General features: G+C 36.5%; 1 protein-coding gene across 4 annotated transcripts in view; it reads right to left on the minus strand.

The window, feature by feature from the left end:
• TENT2 (terminal nucleotidyltransferase 2) overlaps positions 1-17856 on the minus strand; it is a 47298-nt gene that overhangs the window by 20271 nt on the left and 9171 nt on the right. For 3 of the 4 annotated variants that reach the window (XM_033009155.2, XM_033009156.2, XM_033009154.2), the window contains exons 8-11: positions 12115-12184; positions 7396-7472; positions 4600-4728; positions 621-664 (exon numbers count right to left, since the gene is read on the minus strand). In XM_033009155.2, the coding sequence (XP_032865046.1) occupies positions 621-664; positions 4600-4728; positions 7396-7472; positions 12115-12184 (320 nt within the window). The remainder of the gene's footprint in view (positions 1-620; positions 665-4599; positions 4729-7395; positions 7473-12114; positions 12185-17856) is intronic. The other variant, XM_042804789.1, reaches the window with a different exon arrangement.

The following is a 17856-nucleotide window of genomic DNA, read 5'->3' on the forward strand; positions in this document are numbered from 1 at the left end:
TTGTGCAACAGCTCTTTTGTCCCCAGACAAATATTTAGGAGGGTAGCTCTTACCTCTAGGTACTCTTCCCTAGATTAAGTATCACTAAGTACAGCACTAATGCTTCATAAGATCAAAGCATACCAATTCACAGAGTTCTCTGGAAATCAACAAAGCATGAGCTGGTTGTAACAGCAAAGTCCCAAAAACATGTTTTCTTGTTGGGTTGAAGCCCAATTTTGTGAGGTCTCAAAGTCTCCTTAGTAAACATGTATCATTCACTCTCTGCACCCAGAAATATCAGGCAACTCTACAGCTGTGGGAAGGTATGGAATTGCGAAACACCATGGCTGGTTAGGAAAAACACTACTTAAGAAGTAAGAATCAGAAAGTCAGAGATGACACAGGGATAATTTCAGGTCAGCATAAAGAGGATTAGGTCAGCATCTCATTAGCAGTCATTTCCAACTGTGTGTTGGAAATGACCAAAAGCAGCAACTAACCTTTTTATGCTTATGTTTAGTATATCAATCACCAGGCTTACAGACTGCGTTTAACTGAATCCATTACGGATACTTAAGAGGTCATGTATTTCAGATAAGCAGCTTCATACACATGTGATGCAGTAAAATAATACTTACTGGGTATTTCTTCTGGAGGGAAGGAATGATGGGTTCAGGTAGGGCTATAAAAAAAAAGTTCAAAGTTGTCATTCATGTAATTCACAGGAAACAGTATCATGTCAACTACACCAATGGGTTGGACTAAAATTCCATCTTAAAGCCACCTATCAAGAACTTCACTTTCATGCATACAAAATATAGTAGTAGAAAGATTTGCTGAATAACTTTTATTTTGTATACAGTAGTAGAAGGAGTTAATTCAGCTAAGAGAAGCTGTTACTAAGATACTACTATTTGTAGAAGACATGAAAAATTCTACAGCAGCTGGGTACAACTTTAAAAACTCATGTTAATTATGGCTATAAGCAGCACATCTAGGTTCCCTAAAGGAAAAAAAAAAAAAAAAAAAAAAAAATCAGAGCTTCACTCTTTTTTATCTGACATCTAATACAATATGATTCTATCACAGCATGGGAAGTCTCAAGATACTGCAAAAACACACATTCTTCAGCTGCAAAGTATTACATACTGAGTCTCCAAAAGTAACCTAAAATGCCCAACAGTTCGTAGGCATTTCTAACAAAATACACATAAAATACATAAATACAGTCTAATGCTGTTAGCTAGTCTACTAAATGACAAAGCTTATAGAGATTATGCAGACACTTTTAACAATAGTAGCAAACACAAAATGCACTGAACAGTCCTGAAGTATTCACATCTCACTCAAGCCTCCGAGCAGCTACAGAACTGTTAGAGCAGTGATCATATAAAAGCTTTAACATAATGTCTTCAGCAAGGTTCTTTTAAATAATTGGTCTAAATCATTCACTAGGGAGAATGACAATTAAGTTCAGCACACAGGACTTTGACTTGGGACTTAATTCACCCTTCAAGACAAGGTCTCACAGGGAAGAGATGTTACAGAATCCTTTCTCCATAGGGACTAAGAATCGGAACAGCAGAATTCTCAGAACATGGTTGGGTTATCTTCAAAGAGTATACTATAATAACCAGCAGGACTGCTAATAATATGATCACAGCTGCTTTAATAATGTTTTTATTTTGTTTGTGGGTGTTTAGAAATATGCAAGAGCATCTTATTTCTTCAACATCTTGGATAATTTCCAGTTCTCTGCCACACTAAAATAAAAGGCAACAAAATCTGAGCAATACATGCAATCAAGGTATTTTATCTGTTCCTGTACGACGATGGAATTCAGGGGAAAAATTACCACTTGCCACTAGCATTTGTCACATGAGTTTTCCTTTTTTTACTGTACAAGATAGTTGGACCTGTTACCTGAAGGGAAGTTCATTTACAAGACACTAATGTATCTACAAAATAAACTCAAGCCACACTAACCTTAGGTCCAAAGACATCCACACAAGTACAAGAATACGGAAATGTATTAAGTAGTAAAGGAAAGCAATCTGCCTAGTGAAGACAGGGACACTATTTACTGCAAAGGAATGCTTTTATTTTTATTTTTTCACTCCCCAGTAACATCAACAAAAGCTCTGTTAGAAATTCTACGACTAGGACACAAGCTACTTTCAGTATCATCACATGAATGTAGCAGAAGTGGAGAAGAAAAAAAAGGTTAAAATCTGCATAAATAAAACATCAGAATCTAGACAGCTGGTGCTAGATCCACGTTCAGAGCCACACTTCGGCCTTTTTTAGCAGAAAAGGCTGATGCAGCACAGGTAAAAGGCTCATCTTTGATTTGCAGGCTGCTGATCCTTCCCAGGCGGCACACTGATGAGTTTTGCATGAAAAGGATTATTTGAACTTTTTTCCCCCTTCCTTAGACAGCTGTGGCAGCTGCCACTGATGACTACAGCAAATACCCTCATGTATGTAGTGTTGTTAACATTTTGGCAAGCTTACTCATTTATACTTCCTTGTAGCTCCCCCTCTCTTCCCTTTTGTGCATTACTTTTACGCACAGCTCAGTGGTTGATTACCCATGACTGCACGTAGCACTTAATGTAAGTCTCTAGAGTGACTATGGTACAATTAAAATAGATCTGGAGAATAATTTTCCAAGTGAAAAGGTCAGTTTCCATTAAAAGTGTAGCACTATCACATGCCTATCAAGTCACTGCTAAGATGGTCTCTTAATTGCTAGACCATGCAAAAATACTTTTTCTTCTGCATGTGCTTCACCTTTGTACAGCAATCTTCACTTTCAGTGGTTCCCAACATTTTCAATCTTCTATCTAATAATCACTGGCATTTTTAAGTTCACTGTAATTTCTCCTCCAAATCCACATTTTTTGTTTGATTTTTTTTTTCCTGGTATGTACTAAGGCTCTACAATTATTAATTATTTAATTAAGGATCTACAAGTACTCAGTCACCTACAGTAAGGTTTCAGAGCAGTGACAAAAGACTTGGCCACATTTTATTTTCTTTCCACAAAAACAAATCTATGAAAAAGCCGCAGTCACTGGATATACGAGTTTATGTCATACTGTCCTCGTGATTGGCACATTAACAAGGACAGAGTATGGGCATCAAGGAATTCAGAAGTAACACAGCGAATTGGATCCCAAATACACAAAACTCCCTCCTAGGTCCTCTACTACACATACTGTTCAAACTGGAAGCAAGCCACCAGCTTAAGTCACCTATCATAAAAAGCTTTCCACCCTAGTACAGAGTGGGTGTAGCACAATTTTAAAACTAATAGTTGGCTATGCACACTATAGTGAGTACCTACATTCCAGGCCAAACAAGCTGTCAGGAGCTAAATGTTGTTTCTACACTATTTACAAAAAAGTTAAAACCTACACAAACTGACAAGGAGAAAAAGTCTAAAATGAGAACCTACACAATTTGTCCACAGATACAATCATAAAATGTTAAGAACAAGTTGTCATTAAAATAACATGAAGAATAATCAGCACCTTGCAAAAAAATTACAACAAAGATGTAGAATGAGTACAAACAGCAAAACACAGTCTATACATGAACTGACAGGAATTAAGAAAATACTTCTACAGGCATGTTACTCTACAAGACGTAGATTTCAGGGCTTTTAGTGTTCCTTTCTAAACTCACTTTTCTCCCAATAAACAACCAAGAAACTCATACTGAGCTAAATTATTTGTTAAATGATTCCTTAAGTCTTAAGCAAGAATTTCAAACCACAAAAATCACAAATGTAGACTTCCTCTAATGAAAGAAATAGGGGGATAAGCTTATTTCAGTCTATTCCTTGAAAGCATTTATGGACTGCACTGGTTTGAATTCTCAACGCGGATCCTTAGTTTCCCAGGTAAAGCTCTCCAGCTCCACACTGATGTTCAATATTTCAATATATTAAACTTACAAGAAGATGCTGCCACTGGTAGTCAAATATCCCAACTTCTAATGTACTTCAACATTTGTCACCTTACACAGGACAGTAATCAGTGGAAAAATCTAACACAGTAGTGCATATACATGTCCCCCATGTTCAGTCCTTCAAACATCAGAAGACAGAAAAATGACCCCACAGCATTTGTTGTACCTTTGAATTTTCTTGGAAGGTCCCAAACTCAAAAAAAAAACAAAACAAAACACAATAAAACCCAACAAAACAACCCCCACAAAATAAACACCCAAAGAAACACTGAAATTGTTATGTTTAGCTTTTTCCCCTTGTTAAAAGGCAGATTTCTGTTGACTACAGCTTGAGTTTATTTTCCCTAGTTAAAAGGCAGATTTTTGTTAACTAGCGCTTGAGTTTATTTTATAGTTACACAGGTACATTGAAAATTTTCTTTTTTTTGGTAACCTTTTTAAAGCTGTTAACTGTGACTCCAGAGGTGAGGTCCACCTGTTAAAGAAAAATACAGCACTATGGAAATGAAGTAAACCCACTATTATCTTCAGATTTTTCTGTGTGGAAGATGACTCCTGCCAGCATTTAGTTTTATCAAAGAGGAAAACTACACAAATATGACCTTAAAAGGGACCACTTCAACACATTAAAAAAATACTTACTCTGTAAATAGTGCAAAACCATCAACACAAGACTATAGCTGCTTAAAGTACCCCGACTGGCATCATTTATGTCATGAAAACTCGCCCACTTCTTAACAACAAGTACTAATGGACGAACTCGATTCTCAGCTGCAAGTAAAATAAATAGATCTCAAAAAAAATCACATTTAACTAGACAGCAATCAATCAACATTTGTTCCTATGTGATCAACATGATAATCTTGTATTCGAAGTTACCTTTTGCAAACATTTTATAGAATTTACTTATTCTACAACTACTATCCATCTTATAAAAATCAGTAAAATAAAGTTTGCATATGAAAACAGTCTTTTCAGTAGTAAGAGCCATAGATACGTTACAAGGGGTATGGCAGGTAACTTGCAGATAAGAAAACTGTATGCATCAGTCAATGTAGCAGTGTCACATTCTACTTCTAAGTTCTCTCCAGTTCATTGTACTAATTTTCCCTGAATTAACTTGCATCTAACTTTTTTCTTTTTTTTCATTTAGGTTATACAAACTTTGAGGGCAGGGAAAAGAATTCTCCTGGCTGGAGGACACAGAGCTCATTCTTGAGTTCTCCTCAAGATCCATGAAAGCAGTAACCCCGGCATACAAACGTTAATTTTAAATTTGCCTTGTCCTCAGTAGCTTCTCATGTAGATGCGATGTTAGAGATACAATAACTCATTAAATCAAGACACATGCTTTTCATGAGAAAAAACGTAAATAGTCATACTCCAGGTATGATCATCTAAATTTCTGGGGGATATAGACAGCTTTTTAATTAAGGTAGCAATCTGTTGTAGGGAGATGTCACTCAGGACCACCTCCTAGGGACCTTGCAGTATACTTATTTCTTATTTGCAGATATGTGGAAGCATATCATCAGTCAAGTGCCTTAAAAGGCATTGTAAGACCATCATATGTTCTGGAGGATCTTTTCTAACCTGACATCCTTGTGCAAAGTTTTGTATTCTGCACATCAGGACAGGAATATATCAATACATCATCACTTAATCCAGGACAACACACACCTTACAGCAGCACCAGTAGGGGTGCTCTCTGTTATTCTGAAAATCCTAGGAAGCATGTGATTTTCTCACAACCTGTTCACAATGGTTCTACACACATACCCCTGTAAGTGGTCCTCTTCTCAGAATGCATGTCTTAGATCTATAAGACCTCTTAGAAACAAAACTTACCAGTCACCACATTTCTGACATTATTAATCACTAGTTGAACCAAAAAAATATGACTGTTGGTACCCTAACAGTGAGATGCAGAAGAATTACTGTACAGACACCATATGAACATGCATTAACTGAAATAGGATTTTTCCATGACAGAAAAATGCAAACAGGTTCAAATTCCAAACAGGACTCTTGTGTGTGTCACAGTAGAAAAGATCTTTTGAGCTGACCTGTAATCAGTCTATAATGAAGTGTTGTGTGCAACATGGCCAGTGAACTTTTCCCAATACTTTTTCATCAGTCAACAAGCTATTACCTCAAGAAAATGCTCAGTAATGTCATTTGCTCAAAGCTAAAAGGTCCAGCTTCCACTAACTGAAAAATACCTACCACCAATTGCTAATTTAATTGAACACATGCCTCATTAAGCAAACTGATAACAACAGCATAGACATCAGATTCTAGCTCTGCTTAGTCTGCCTACATTTTCTGTGGACATTCTGCTTCACTTTGCCATATCATCTTCAGTGCATAGGTGCTGTAGAAAACATAAACGGGCTAATTTCAAAAAAAGAAGAGCATCCACAGAAATATTTATGAGTTGGGGTTTTTTTATCCTGTTCACTAAGACAAGTAGTCCTTTGTCTCAGCACCTAATTTGTTCTAATGGAACAGAGGGACCCATACACCTTCGACATGTGACCTAAACTGATCTTTTTTTTATTCCCTTGTGGTGTGAAGCACTTAAGCCACAAATTTAAGTGAGCAGGCTAATACTTTAATGCTATCCACCCTGGTTGATATTACTTATAAAAGTGTGCAAAGAGACTGAGGAAAGTTTCCATTTACTTTTGTTTCTGTTATGTCTCCTGAGAATTTTCTGGTCCAAAGAAGACAAGACAGACTATGATTGATACAGTTTGCCTATTTAGGAAAGTCCCGCACATAGAGGAGATGATAGTTTCAATCACAAGTTTCCCCTGGCTACTAACTCACTCGTTGACCTTAAGAACACAACAATATCTGTCTTCTGTCAGGAGACAAAGTTAATTTTGCTGGCCTTATAAAAGTGGGCACTGAGGAAGTACAGAAGGTAGGATACTAGGACGTCTTCCACAGCTCTTTCACATCTGAACTCCTGGTCTGCCCTACAGTGATTTGCTGACAGGAATAAGGGAAATCTGTGGCAGAAGCCAGGAACAGCTGTACCAATATTAGACATCTACCTGGACTTGTGCAAAGCTTCTGACACGGTCCCACATGACATCCTCATCTCTAAACTGGAGACATGAATATGACAGATGGACCAGTCGGTGGGTAAGGAATTGGCTGGATGGTCACACTCAAAATGTTAAAACATACCTAGTTGATATATCAGTTCTCTCCATATATTTAGAGTGAACAACAAGAACTTATCCTAAACCTATCCAATTAAACTAATTAGGAAATTAAATATATATATGTAATATATAGTATAGATATATAGTATATAGTATAGAATACAGTAATATAACCAACTGAATTTGAACAGTATATTAATACCAAAATAAAAATTCAAAAAGCAAAGTTTATAGAAATAAGAAAACACATAAAAAAACTTACTGTATGCATAGGCTCTCAGAAGGAATGTGTTTCTTATTCCCACAACATTGTTTACATTCAAGTCAAATTCCACACAGCTATTGAGAAGAAAAAGAATCACACATTACTGTATTAAATTTCAAAATATTACCTATTTAGTGACAGATGTGCAGAAATGTAACTTTAAGATAATACTCTAGAAAATTTCTTCAAACAATTTTGATGCTGTGATTTCTACTCTGATTTTGTTTATAGTACTTTAATTTCTAACAGACTTGAAATCCATTGTTATAAAAATGTAACTGTTATTTTACATAGACAGTACCTGTAGATCCAAATTTAGACCTTAAGACAGCTTAATTTCAAATATTTTTTAAATTTTTATCAAATCTTTCTCCCAACTAGACTTTTACTACATTATTTAATATGGACAACTTTTGATGCCAGGATGGATTGTCTGAATCATTAGTTTAGGTAATCATGCCAATGAACTGAAAAGGAAAATTGGAAGAGGTCAAAGGTAATAATCTGTTTTCTGTGATGATGGTTAGAGATAATCCACAAGCACACTGAACTTAGAACTGTGTTATTAGTAAGCACTGCATGTTTTGTGATAAAACAGTTTTAATAACTGGTTAACAGCAAATAAGAACAAGGCATACAAGCACTACCTGCTTGCTTTATATCATACCCTGACCCAACTTTTGAATTTCCTACTGCATATAGAGCTTAACTACTCACAATACTCAATAAATTATATTAAATTCACAGTCAGTAAGCTATAGTAAGATTGTAACTTGCAAGAATAAGAGCCTATCTTTGACAAAGAAGTAGCTGCTCCCAATGTACAGCTACTTCCATATTATACATCCAACTTTTATCCACATAGCATTTGTTTGCATGAATATTGCTTTGGATTTTCTTGAATTATTATAAGGGGAACATGGACCTGGAATTTGTTAAAATGGATAAACCACATTAATTTGATGCCTACAAAATTTGGTTTTGGACTTCATTAACTACATTAGAATACTCTTCGCATCAAAATTATTACATAATTTTAAACGTGAATTAGTATCAAGCATGATCTTTTAACTGTAGTCAGGTAAGAATGCCAGAGGCCTGCATGGATAAACAAGATGCTCCTGGACAAGCTCAAACACTACAAGGAAGCCTACAGAGGGAGGAAGCAAGGACAGGTAACTTGGGAGGAATACAAAGAAACTATCCGAGCAGCCAGGGATCAGGTTAGGAGGACCAAAGCTCTGATAGAATTAAATCTGGCCAGGGACATCAAAGGCAACAAAAAAGGCTTCTCCAGGTACGTCCATGTTAAAAGGAAGACTAGGGAAAACATGGGCCCACTCCAGAAGGGAATGGGAGACCTGGTTACCAGGCATATGGAGAAGACTGAGGTACTCAACAGATTTTTTGCCTCAGTCTTCATCAGCAAGGGCTTCAGCCACATCACACAAGTCGCAGCTGTGTCCTGTGCTGCCTCAAGAGCAGTGTGGCCAGCAGGTCAAGGGAAGGGATTCTGCCCCTCTACTCTGTTCTCACGAGACCCCACCTGCAGAGCTGTGTCCAGCTCTGGGGCCCCCAGCGTAAGAAGGACATGGACCTGCTACAGCAAGTCCAGAGAAGGGCCACGAAGATGATCAGGAGGCTGGAGCACCTCCCTTATGAGGACAGGCTGAGAGGGTTGGGGTTGTCCATCGTGGACAAGAGAAGGGTCTGTAGAGACTTTATAGCATCCTGCCAGTACTTAAAGGGGGCTACAGGAAATCTGGGGAGGCAGTCTTTGTCAGCAAGTGTAGGGATAGGATGAGGGATAACATTTTTAAACGGAGAGTAGAATTAGGTTAGATATGAGGAAGAAATTCTTTCCTGTGAGGGTGGTGAGGCACTGGCACAGGTTGCCCAGAGAAGCTGTGGCTGCCCCCTCCCTGGAAGGGTTCAAGGCCAGGTTGGACGGGGCTGGGAGCAACCTGGGCTGGTGGCAGGTGTCCCTGCCCACGGCAGGGCGGTTGGAACAAGATGATCCTGAAGATCCCTTCCAACCCAAAACATTCTATGATTCTGTATTTTAAAAACATAGTACATAGTAGTACAGGAAATAAACATACTTGAGCTACACTCTGACCATTGTAAAAATAAGCATAAACACCAGTAATAATAGTAAATGTATGTGCAGATATAATAAAGAATTATGTCAGGCTGCATGTGTAATTCCAATTAACCTCTATTGGCCAGATTACTATTTACCAGATGCTGATTAATCAAGTTCTATTGCAGTTATTTTGTACTTTAATATGCACATTTAATAGATGTTGCAATTATGGCAAATGAAAAAGTTTTTGTACTGTTCAGACTTAAGTTTTACTAAAAGCACTAAACAAGAGGAAAAGAGTCAACTGCACAGGAAACGTAGCAGAAGAGGATGCTTTTGCATCTTCTATAATATAGAAATGTCATTAATTAATCAAAGGCTTGTCTGGTAGCAGAGCCAGCACTGCAATTATTTCCTGAGAAAGATTAAAAAAAAATAGATATAGTCAAAGTTCAATAGATCTTCCTTTATTGTTACAGCACTAAAAAAACCCTTTGTGATGAAAAAGGAGAACAAACACAATCTGAATACTTTCTCATTCACAAAATCAAAGTAAGTGGAAAATGGCAATTTTCAGGTGTGTACGGACTAGTTTCAACACATTAGAATCCAAATGCAGAGATGCCATCCACTGAATTCTACCATCTTCTCCAAGCAGCTTTCACAGGAAGCTTGTCATGTTTAGTTTCTGGTTTTGGTTAAAACAAGCTCACTGCCCTGGCTACAGAATATTCAATCCATTTTTCAATATTTCTGTGAAAAAACTAATGACTGTGATTGTATATATATGTATGAGCCTATGAAAGACAGAGGCCATTAAGAGATTGGAAAGAGGCAGATGCTTAAATTCAAAAGATGAGTGAAGGTGACAGGTTATGTAAAAGAAATATAATTGGAAAGGGAGAAAAAAATAAAAACAAACAAAACACACAAAAAACCCCCACAAAACAAAACAAAAAAAACCCAAAAAAGAACAAGAAAAACCCAACCCAAAGTCACATCATTCCCCACCACTCCCCTCTTCAAGAAAAACAACACAGGAAAGCAGATGGTGAACAGTACCGTTTTTGTCTCTGAAAAATGCAATGGGCAGCTTTTAGTTTAAGAAGATTACATTTTGATATAGTAGGAAATAAAAAATTCTTTAAATCCTGTAAAGTGTATGAATATAATGACCATTACCTTATTTAACAAGTAACTGCAGTATGGACTATAAATGCCTACAAATATTCTTGCTATAACCCCATGATTTATTCAATATTCGTACCACAAATTTACCATTTTGTGTATCTATGAAAAGACTAGCATTGTTAAGTTTAGCTAAGCCATGTAACCCAAATTTTAGCTTAGGCAGTTTAATACTTTCAGAAAGCATGAGAGAAACAGCCATTTGTTTTGTTAGAGGAAAAAGTTACTAGATAAAAATTACGCAAACTACAGAACTAGATATGGGATTAGGTATGAATGAAAAAACTATAAACCAAAAACCCTAACAAGTGTTAGATAACCTCAGAAGCAAGAAAAGCTTAAATGGATAATATTTAGCAGTTCAACTGTAAACATGACAGATTCAATTTTATCACACCAGTGTTTCTGCCCTGATAAAGGTATATTGTGATAAAAGCATACTGTGATATGCTTTTATAAAGAGAGGCCAAAGAAGTATTCTTATTTGTTTTTAAAAGACAGAGACAGGGCTGCAAAATTTTAGGAGCATATAGACAAGATAAGATAGAGACAGAGTTGTTTGACGTCCTATTTAGGAAGAATAGTCAAACTATGTTATTACATTAAGGTTATACACACAAGTCTTATAAAAATCTAAGTCCATAAATCTAAGAAGATTTGAACATTACTCAGACTCCTAACCAATTTGAGTGCTATGCACTATTTTTTCCTGTCAGATATTTTTATCATACACACTAAGAAATACATTGCTCTCTGTCCTAGTACATTCCTCCTGATTATTCATTTTCATGTCTTCACAATGAAGATACAATGAATACAGTAACATTCAACACATTCCCTTTTCTCCAGTTAGTTTGCCCTTCAAAAAGCAAAGGCCATAAAATGAATATCTAACATTGTGAATACAACATGCAATACTTCATTAAGTACCGAATACCTCCCTAGAAAACAGCAGAATATACTCTAAATTGAACAAAAATTTTTTAATCAAGAAAACATCATCACAAGAATCTAGATTGTTTTAGTGTTGTTCGTATTGTGTAAATGCAGTGAATTAGTCTTAAAGTAGCTCAGTAGTTACGGTTGCACAGCACACACAATTATCTTTCACAACAGCTTTATTCCCACTATTGTTTTTCTGTGATGAACCATTTATCAACTGGAGTCCACCATGAACAAATAACCCTTAGAAATATTTGATGTACTGCTAATAATTAACATCACAGAAACTAAACAGCATCTCAACCACAAGAGGTTTTTCAGGCCATTAAGGAAGTATGCTGACTACCACTGCTTGCAAGCTGTACAAATTTTCAATACAACTATAGTAAAACACAAATAAGCATAGTGTTATTTCAGTGGGGCTACTCATATGGACAGTACATATATAGAGTACTTTCCCATCTCAGAGTCTAAAAAAATATGTTGAACAGAATACTTGCCTGACTTTATCCCTGAACTTCACTATTGGCACTTTTGCTCGAATCAGCTGAGGTTGCTCAATGTAGCTTGCTGAAAGGGAGAGAAATATGGAATTAAGTTTAATCCAAGATGCTGATCTTAAAAAAAGATCCTAAAGTGGAGTCGTATTGATGGATTTATAGCAAACAGTAGCTTATTAAATTTAGCAAAAATATTCTTGGAGGGGTTGTGCTTAAGTAATCTTTAGCAGCTCCAGCAAAAATACAATCTAGGAAAGTGTGTGAAAAAAATCACACTAAATATTACAGAAAAACATTACTGGAAGATTTTTCTATGGGAAGTATATTCAAGAAATTTGAACATAAGTAATTTGGTTCTACAATGTTTTCACTGAGCAATACTTGTAATAGAAATCCTGAATAGTTATAATTAAGGTTCAAAAATAAGGGAACAAGAGTATATCCATCTGGGATGGTCAGACATTTAAGCCTAGCACTGCATTGTAACAATGGGCACATCATCAGCTGCATATGTTTTAATTGCGTCTAGTTTGCTTACAGTTGAAATTATGCATTTTACTGAGCAAGTAATATTAAGCTAACTGTGTCTTCATTATGTACAGATTATGCTTAAAATTTCCTTTAAAAACTGTTTGACTGATAAAAGTGCATACCAAGAAATAAGTTTTCTACCAAATTGTTACTAAAGACTGGAGAACACTTTCCATCAAAGATGGGGTAAGTTTTATCTGCCTTTTCCTTCAATGGTGATAGGACATTCAATAAATATACAGTCAGATGACTGCACCTCAGACAATTATCCACACACTATAGACACATAGGCTCAATGCCAGACCATCCAAACCCAAGCATACTAAGCTCTGCCAGACTTATACAATGCTATCACACGGACCTTTGCACTCCAGTCCCCAGAACTGTTACATCAGCCATATTATTGGCAATCTCCCAACTCCTGACAGTATCTCTGGCTGTATTTAATAGTTTCCCATAATTCTGAATGAGAAATGCACCTACAACAGTAATGGGGAAGACAAAGAAAAGCAGAGCCTGTAGGTTACATGGTATGAATTTGGTCAAAAGGCATGATTTTAATAATTTCTTCTATTGCAAAACCTAGGAGTACTTGACTTTGTCCATATCTAACATAAATTTTCCCCTTACTGCTATGAATTAATCTCAAATTAGCATAATTAACTATGACAAAACTAGAAGTAATGCAGACTAAAAATAACCTTAAATAAAAGCTGATCTTCACTTATGGGGAAAAAAAAAAAGACATATTTATCAGTTTGGATAGTGACTATGAATAAACAGTCTCATCTCCACTGCACTGGGATGACAGCTTCAGGTTTGGTAAAACTATTCAGTTCGGTGCACTATTCCGTTAAAACAAATTTTACTTTTTTTTTGAGACTTTCTGAAAGTATTCTATGGATATCAATGTTTAGACAGATTTGACCTGAGGTAATCCTTTATCTGGATTTGAATGCATTGTATGACCCTAAGCAACAAACAAACTGGCACTCAAAAAAAACCCGAGGGATAATTTTATTTACTAAAGAAAGAATCTTACAGAATTCCAATCCACGTTCACTGAATGTACAACCTAGTACAACTTACACAAGCATCCCCATTTTCTAGCTGCACCTTCAGACACATCCAAGCATCCCTCCTCCAACATGCCATAACATTCTTAAAGCAAAGCTATAAAGCATGTAGAGCACTCTACCTCTTCCTTTCATTACCAAATTTAAGACAAAGATGGTCAATGCATTAGTGCATGGTAGACAATGGTGGGTATCTATCTGCATGCCATAGCAATTCAACTTTCCTCACTATGACCTTTCTCAGGTGCCCTGCAGAAGTTAACTGAACTCATTCTAGTGGCAATCCACTTCCAAATACATCCTTGTCTGCAAATGCTCCCCAACATTTGATGGATGCTTGTGTCAGATTAGTTGGCTAAGAGAAAAAAAAAAAACAAACCAAAAGATAATCCCAGTCTGTTTCCCATGGTGAAACAAAGCAAAGACAATGTTAGAAGGCAGTAACATGCTGCTTGTACCCTCCTCCTTGGCTCACACCAATGAAACTGTTAGCAGAATCTCTAATGCATATTAGATTGTCATACAAGTGACAAAACAGTCACAAACACAGGATGTGGAATTCTGAAATACATACAGGTTGAGTAAGTGACTTAGTGAACTGTCTATCTGACCTTGAAGCTATAAGCAGAAGGGCTAGACCAAAACATATGTAAAGAATTCCACATAGCTGCTCCACAGTTTTGGGCAAATCTATGAAAAAGTGACAAATGCCACTCCAGCTGTAGTGAAAAAGAATATAACCACTTCCAAGACAACTAAGCACCGTTTCATCAATTACTTATTCATGCAGAACTTCAGATTAAATAGCTTAAGTCTCTTCTTTTACAGCATAAAAGATTAAGTAATTAATCAAAATATTAATCCTAATCATAGTATATTCCAAAAGGATCTTTGGCATCCTGCACATGTAACCGGCTCTCATTGATAGGGTTATACTATAGAAAGAGAAACTAGGTGACACAGAAGTCTGAATCCAGTCATGAAGAATCTAGGTGGGTACAACCCAGCACAGGATGAATTACCTGTTGATGTTTGGAATTCACTCACCCACCTGCATAGTCCTTCAACACCATTTGAGTTCAAATGCCCTTGCTTGCTCTAGACAACCATTATGCAGATTCCACTCTGACATCCTAGTCTCAACACTACTTCAAGCCTTTGTATAATTAAGAGAAAATGAGCTCTTTGTTATTTATTCAGACAGCAACGAGTCAACCCAACTGCTAAAATATTTTCCAAATTAATGCTGTCTAGGTAAATCTGAAGAGAGCAATCAGTTTGACATTTACTCTCAGTGGTTTGCATAATATCCTCTCCAATATGTCATAACAGTGATTACCCCAACTTTATAGTTAACATTTCACATTTCTAAAAGACACTGGCTAGAGTGTACAGTCCTGGGAATGTCAGCCAATATTGTAAAAACTAGATATATGCAGGTATCTGAACAAATAAGTCAAAAAAGTTACAAGTACTCTGCTAGTCTGCTAGTCTTTGAAACAGAAGATATATTGCTGCTATCCTTACACCTCGCTACTCTAGAAAAAAAACACAATACATGCTTAAGACTAACATGTCTCACAAAAGCACATGTCTAGACAAGATGGACCAGTTTTACACGTTAAAAAAAATCATTTAAAAGATAGATCTAAAAAATCTTTGCACTTTTAAGATTCAGCTGGACAGTGTGCTGGGCCATCTTGTCTAGACCATGCTTTTGCCAAGTAAGGTTGGACCAGATGATCCTTCAGGTCTCGTCCAACCTCGTATTCTGTGATTCTATGATTATTCAAAAAAAAAAAAAGAACACATCTTCAGTTCAGTCAGTATTCTAGATGCAGAATGCCAATACAGAAAAGCCTCTGCTCTAAGACTTTAAGTCTCATGGGCTCAAATTCCTTGCTCGCACATTGTTACCTTTTGCAAGCCTGAAACCAAAATAAACTGGAGCTTAGATAAATTTCAAATCCACTTCCCAAACCTCCCAGAATGAAGCACTAGTCTAACAACCACAGTTAACCATTTATAAAGGATAAAACATATAGCACTTAAAGTTCTGAAGATGATTTACCTAAAAGAAAAATTGAGAGACTGATCTAATCTGCATGTAGAATGCTTCCTAATTTACCAGTCATGGAATTAGGGTGAAATAAGCAGAGAATCACACTCTTCCTATAGTTCTTATTTTGGAGTGTACAGGAACATCACAAAGATGAAGATGTTAGGAGAGGCACAGCTAGAAAAAACTTCTCCCAAGTTTCTGAACTGAAATGATCTGGAAAAGGGTTAAAGCTCTAGAACATTACCCATGCCACAAATCTCCTCTTCATTTCTTTTTGTCCTTTAGCTTTCACAAAAACAGCCCAAGAACTTTGTTTTAAACAACATCTTATCTTTCCTACTCCTTGTTTCTCTTGCATCTTGGAACATACTTCATTAGGTTTCATGTTTGGCCCAAACTATGTTTATTTCTGCTCTCTTGTGTGAAGCAAGGAATAAATGTATTGACAGCTCACAGACCTGTTAAGAACATGCTGCAGTCCTTCTTCTATAGAAGAAAAAAAGGAAATACTTTACTATTGTCAAAGAGGGATTACTTTAAGATTACAGGATAGGATCATACATATTAACTCGATGCAGCACAAGACTTATTTTTAAGTTTAATACTTTTTAGGTTGTTAAAAAGCATATGCAATAAAATGCAGAATACTGTTGGAATGAAATTGCAATTCTTAAAGGAGCTTGGTGCAGACAAATCTTTTGCTTGTACACAGCAGCAGTATACATGCACTGCTAACCCTTTCAAGTTGAAAATCTAGAATTCTGGTTTGAGTTTAAGTAACATTTCAAAAGAATTACAATTTCTGAAGGCTTTTTTTAAAATGTATGTACTTGTAGTTCCCATCCTTGATGATTAAGCAGTAGCTGACTTCTGAAGACAGCAGAAGGTAGGAAATCACTTAAACTCAGCTCATTAAAAAAGAATTTAGCAGCCAACCTGGAGCTGACATTGAATAGCCATTTCTAAGCAGGTAAACATGACTCCACAAACCCACAGAAGTACTAACAGACCACCACTGAGACACATACTGCTAAGATTGTTTCTCCAGCGGTGAAGAAAAAGAATATCAATCTATCAACTTCTGAAGTCTAGCCTGGGGGAACTCCCTCCCCACCCCCCAAACAAAACCAACCCACAAGTTATTCTACAATTATGGATGACTGCAATTATATTTGCCTAAATAAGCTTTAATCAAAATAATTGGGCAACCCCCTTGCTTCAGAAATACTGAACCTTAGCATAGTTGAGCTACCGTTTATAAATGAACTAAATCTAAATGGAAAGACTCACATGGCAAAACCTTTTCATTTTGAATCAGGTGAACATTTTCAAACAACTTCTGTCTATTAGTTCTATCCACAGAATATCCATACATAGACACAAGGAAAAATGGCTAGGTTTAGAAATATGTGCCCATAGTGATGTTAAGATTATGAAGAGATGATCTAAGAGGTCTACAAGCCACAACTAAGGGTCTGACTGAGGCAGTAATATAAGCAGTGTTTTGTCCTGCCTCACCTTTCAAAGAACATTTTGATTAAATGAAGCTGACCAAAAAGACTTGCAAGTAACAGAGAATTAGGAAAGTATCAAAAATGAGCAATGGCACAAAAAAAACCCTTCAGGAATTGCTCTCACATGACTGTCATGTCTTTCTGATACTCATATTCCCTGGCAAACAAACCTGGCTTTACCTAAAGTTCTGTCACAGAACACAACCACTTGAAAAAAAGAAGAGTGTGAGAGTTTATACAGATGGTCCCTTTCTGATCCCTGAAAACACAACTGTTTTACCACTGTGCTTCTCAGAAAGTACTGGAATTACTTGTCTCCTAGGAAAAGCCAGACTAAGTTCTGGACTCCTTATGCAAGCATCAGTATACAATAGTAACAAGCCATTAAACATCAGATGCCTATTCTGTGGTGGATCTATCAAGTCTCTGTTCAAGTGAGCCATTGAAATCTGGGTATGCACACGTGCCAATGAAGAAATTTTAAAGTATGCATTTAAATTTATGGTTTGTTCCTCTTACCATTGCAGGATTGTTCAGAGCAGCAATATAACGAATGGCA

The sequence above is a fragment of the Tyto alba genome, unplaced genomic scaffold (genome assembly GCF_018691265.1).
Source record: "Tyto alba isolate M040663 unplaced genomic scaffold, T.alba_DEE_v4.0 Super-Scaffold_42, whole genome shotgun sequence".
Classification (NCBI taxonomy): Eukaryota; Metazoa; Chordata; class Aves; order Strigiformes; family Tytonidae; genus Tyto; species Tyto alba.